The 4,338-nt window shown below is 36.8% G+C and overlaps 1 protein-coding gene across 1 annotated transcript; it reads right to left on the bottom strand.

Moving 5' to 3' along the window:
- Positions 1–659: 659 nt before the first annotated feature.
- On the bottom strand, positions 660–3,616 carry LOC131160185 (GDSL esterase/lipase At2g23540-like). Its single transcript, XM_058115589.1, has 5 exons — positions 3,276–3,616; positions 2,551–2,681; positions 2,208–2,456; positions 1,797–2,052; positions 660–956 (listed from the first exon to the last, which is right to left on the bottom strand). Exons 1-5 carry the CDS (start codon positions 3,610–3,612, stop codon positions 733–735), a joined length of 1,197 nt encoding a protein of 398 aa, XP_057971572.1. The 5' UTR covers positions 3,613–3,616; the 3' UTR covers positions 660–732.
- Between the last annotated feature and the right edge of the window lie 722 nt (positions 3,617–4,338).

The raw sequence follows: 4,338 nt of genomic DNA on the forward strand, positions 1-4,338 counted from the left end.
TGTGGAGGGGAACAAAGAAAAGCTTCAAATATCACCTCGCCAAATGGGGCTCAGTACTCAATCAAAAAAGTAAGGCGGTCTAGGGATCAAACAATTAGAAATCGTGAACAAAGCTCTTTTGGGAAAATGTATATGGAGGTATAGCAAGAAAGATGAAGCCCTCTAGAAAGTGGTGATCAGTATCAAGCACAAGTATGACAATATTGCAAATTGGTGCCCACAGTCTAATGGCAAAAGCACAACTGCACAAGCTGGGGTGTTTGGAAAAATTTCAATAAACTACAAACCATCAATTGGGAACACGTGAAAATCAATGTCAGAGACGACGGGAACCAAAAAAAATTTTGATTGGATAAATGAGCCACAAAAGACAGTCTTTGGGAACTCTTTACGAGCAATTTTCCAAGTGGCTAGTCAAAAAGATACTACGGTGGTTGATTTATTGAGATTCCCTAACAACGGGCCTTTTTGGGATTTAACATTCGATAGACACGTCAGGGGTAAGGAGATCAATGAAGTTGCTTAAATTGCTTTACAATGCCAACATAAATAGGGGAGAAAAGATTTTTTGTTCCGAGACCCTTGCTGCAGAATTTTTTTTAAAAAAAATTAAGGTGAATAAAAAAGAAAGAAAGAAAAGAAAAAGGAACAAGGCACGTGCAGAAAATTTTGCATTACAGTTAATATAGTACAACATAACATAGACAGAACATTAAAGGAGGAAGAAATTAATTAAAGGTCACGGAGCTGGCGGAGGTTGACGGGGGAGATGTAATGAGTGTCGCCATCGACGAGTTGCTTGGCGAAGAGGAGATTGGCGGCCTGGCTAGGATGGTAAGGGTCCCAGAACACGTGCTTGTCACGGTCGCTGCACATGGTGGAGGTTGGCCCGCACGGTATCATCCCTCGGAACTGCCCCCTGTTCCCACAGCACGCTCTGCTAGCTGTCACAAACCCTGCATGCACCCCACCCCCCAGTCTCTCTGTCAAAGGGTTTTATTTTAATCTCTAACAAAATTTTAAACAAGTCCTATAACATTAGCTAGTGACTCAGTCTAATTAGCAACTAAAAGTAAAGTGGGCAGTTAATTATATACTTACATGTAGTTTTAAGCTGTGATTTGTTAATTTTTCATTGTCCTTATTGTTCTCTAATCTAAAGTCAATAAATAAGAGCATTGGATGGTAATTGGAAATAAAAATAATGTTATTTTTACCTGCACGTGGCTCAAAAGCTCAGCTAAAATTTGGAGATTCAAATCTTGGGATTTCGATTTTTTATTTAAAATAATATGATGCTTAGAAATAGTATTAGGTTCTAATATTGTATACTGATGAAAGGAGGTATGATATATATATGTGAGATGATTGAACTATCTTTTATTGTATAATTGAGATTCAATGGATGTTCTATAATCACTAAACCCAATTAATATCCCCATCTTTTCTTTCTAATGACTTTTTTTTTTTTTTGACTCGAAACTCCAATTTAGGCCAAACCACCCACCTATTGAAACATCTCTAGTAATTCATTAGACAAATCATAAGTGGGTAATCAAATCTAAGACCTTGAAGTCATCAAAAGTCCAACTTCAACCTTATCACTTGAACAAACCCAATCATGGATTCAAATTTTTTAAAAAGGACTAAATTTTTTTTTACAGAAATCTAAATCAACTCCTCTTTATTAAAAACAAAATGGAGCAAACAAAGCCTCAGCTATGAGTTCAATCGATCAATGCCTACCAAACCAAAAAATAAAATACAGCTAGCTAGCTTGCTAGGCTTTTACGTACCGTATCTGGCATAGTTGCTGACGAGTTCCATAACAAAGTCGTAAACATTTACGTAGACAAATGTGGCACCATGAAGGTTGTCGTTTAGTTCAGCAAGTAGATCTTTCAACCTGCCATTATATTGAGTTGCCAGCTTATTAGGCAATTCCGCGCACTGATCTTCACTTAATCTGTTTATCATTTTCTGGTATGGAATGCACCCTATTGGTCCAATGTTGCTCACCGCAAACTTCCTAGCGTCCAGCTCATAAAGCCTCTGCATGCATGCATCCATTCATCCCATTAATCATTAAGGTGTCCCGTCTAGACTCGAAGGTGAGAAAATGAAACTCATTAATCTGTCTAGCTGAGATACCGATAAGGATATATATGAGATTAATTAACTAGCTAGCTAGATCCATGTTTGCTTACTGTGAGTTGGATTTTGAGATGATCAATGAGATCGTCGACGAAAGCATTAGCGGATTCGGAAACCCGAGCTCCGATGGAGAGGGCTGAGAGAAGGTAATTGTTGAGGAAGTCATTTGATCCTACTGACAATGAGAATATGGACTTCTTCATTATGAAGTCTCTGGCCTTTGATGCACCCATCAGATTGTCAAACTGTTTTCTTGTAATGTTGAAGTAATCAACTTGGATTTCCATGGAGAGCCTGTTAACCTGCAAAAAATTAAAAGCAAATTAGAAATAGAAAAAAGCAAAAAACATTAATGGATAATTTGTTGATTAATTAATTAGTTAATTAATTACGTACAAAAATTCTTCCTGTTTGGTTCAAAATTCCTCCTCCTCCCGATGCATAGTTTACACCACTCAGTATGGCTTTTCCGGTGCAATTGGGTGCTAAAAATGGGACTGCATAGTTTGGTTGTCCCAATTCTTCTCCTGATTCAAATATATAGAACAACAATAAATTACACGTACAAAATAAAAATAAAAAACTCTGAGATGGCATATATCTGGTTGTTTTCTAACCTAATTAATCTAATAAAGTGGAGGGACCTTTCCTTAATTTTCAATCAATTCTGACAGGAACATTGTTTGTGTTTTTTCATTTGAGTGACTTACACGAATACTAGTAAAATTCTTTTTTTATCACTTGAAATTTTAATCTGGTTGAACTCTTTGAACCACTAGGCAAATTGATGGAGGCTGCGACAGACCCCATAATTCTCTCTAGTAAATTAAGAATTAGTTTTCGAACCCCATATTTTGTTAGAAATTCATCTTCAAAACTTAAGTGTTAAGAAGAGAGAATTAAGAGAATCTTATACTGATTTTGAAACTACTCACATAGTTAATGTAGGACTTGAACGCACACTAATAGACTTCTTATTAATCATTAAGAAATCTCGCAGTCCGCCTAAGTCCACTAGAGCCAACCTTGGAGGCATTTCATTGAGATGTTTTCCAGAAAACAAAATAAATATGCATGAGAAAGAGAGAGAGAGAGAGAGAGAGAGAGGTCATAGTACGCACCTATAATGTCACCAATGGTTCTTCCATTGGTGAACCTACCGGTGGGGTTTCCGCCAGAGGGGGAGAAGTCAATCCCATTGGGGGGCATGTTGGCTCTGGCCAAAGTGGGTAGATAGTTGTTGTTGCCAGCGTCCACCAGCGAATCCCCAAAAATGAACGAAGCTCCCAACCCATCCTCACCCTTCACCACAACGCTCAGATTCATCATCACGGTGATCAGGAAAACTATGGAGGAGACCATCGCAGCACTCCTTCTGCTGCAAATAACAACACTCGTCATCCCCATCATAATTTTTATATAAATATTTGTATGGCTCCTGCTAGCTGCTATACACATCCATGGATTCAAATATTTTATAGCAAATTGTTGGGCTTGTTATATCCCTGCAAAATATTTCTAATTTAATGCATTAGAAAAAAATTATTGCAGAAAGCACACATTATTATCTCAAGGCAACAATATGGGGTTTGCACCTCAAACTTAATCGTGCTGACAACTAGCCTTTTCACACGCGAGTTTAATCCCCGACTACTTTCTCCAACAACCCACGCTACTAAGAAACCATTGGTACATGGCCAATTCCAAAATCAGTTGTAAGCTCAAACTAAGCATAGGTTGCTTAACACACAAGTAGGAGGTCATCTTAACCTATACTCTTTTTTATGATACTCTTTTTCATGCTTTCTAAGATTTGAATATAAAATTTTCATGAACATTTCAAATTTTAACTAATAGAACAATGGTCAAGCCATTATGAAAAGTTAAAAACGATCATTAAAAGTAGAGGCATCTAATTGAGGTCTAACCCAGTAATATGAATAATGTACTGTGTCTCTCTTATTCTTTCTTTATCTTTAATTTTTATGGTCATTTATTTTGTACCTTTTTACTTAATTACACTGGTGTAATTTACTAGAACTGAAATTTTAAATTAAAAATTACAAAACTAATTCACCTAGACCCCTCTTAGATTTTTATTTATTTTTTGAGAGAAACCCTCTCAGATTATTATTCGTGCCAAGTAGTTGTGCTTTTGCATATAAGTGTTGGAGTGTTCCATCT

The sequence above is a fragment of the Malania oleifera genome, chromosome 1 (assembly GCF_029873635.1).
Source record: "Malania oleifera isolate guangnan ecotype guangnan chromosome 1, ASM2987363v1, whole genome shotgun sequence".
Classification (NCBI taxonomy): Eukaryota; Viridiplantae; Streptophyta; class Magnoliopsida; order Santalales; family Ximeniaceae; genus Malania; species Malania oleifera.

Bases quoted from the DNA above. Each gene is read 5' to 3' on its own strand.
- LOC131160185 (XM_058115589.1), bottom strand. From the start codon at position 3,612: ATGTGTATAGCAGCTAGCAGGAGCCATACAAATATTTATATAAAAATT. The intron at 2,682-3,275 runs GTGCGTACTATG...TATTTGAATCAG, and splicing joins AACCATTGGTGACATTATAG to GAGAAGAATTGGGACAACCA. The intron at 957-1,796 runs GTACGTAAAAGC...GGGTGCATGCAG, and splicing joins CAGCAACTATGCCAGATACG to GGTTTGTGACAGCTAGCAGA.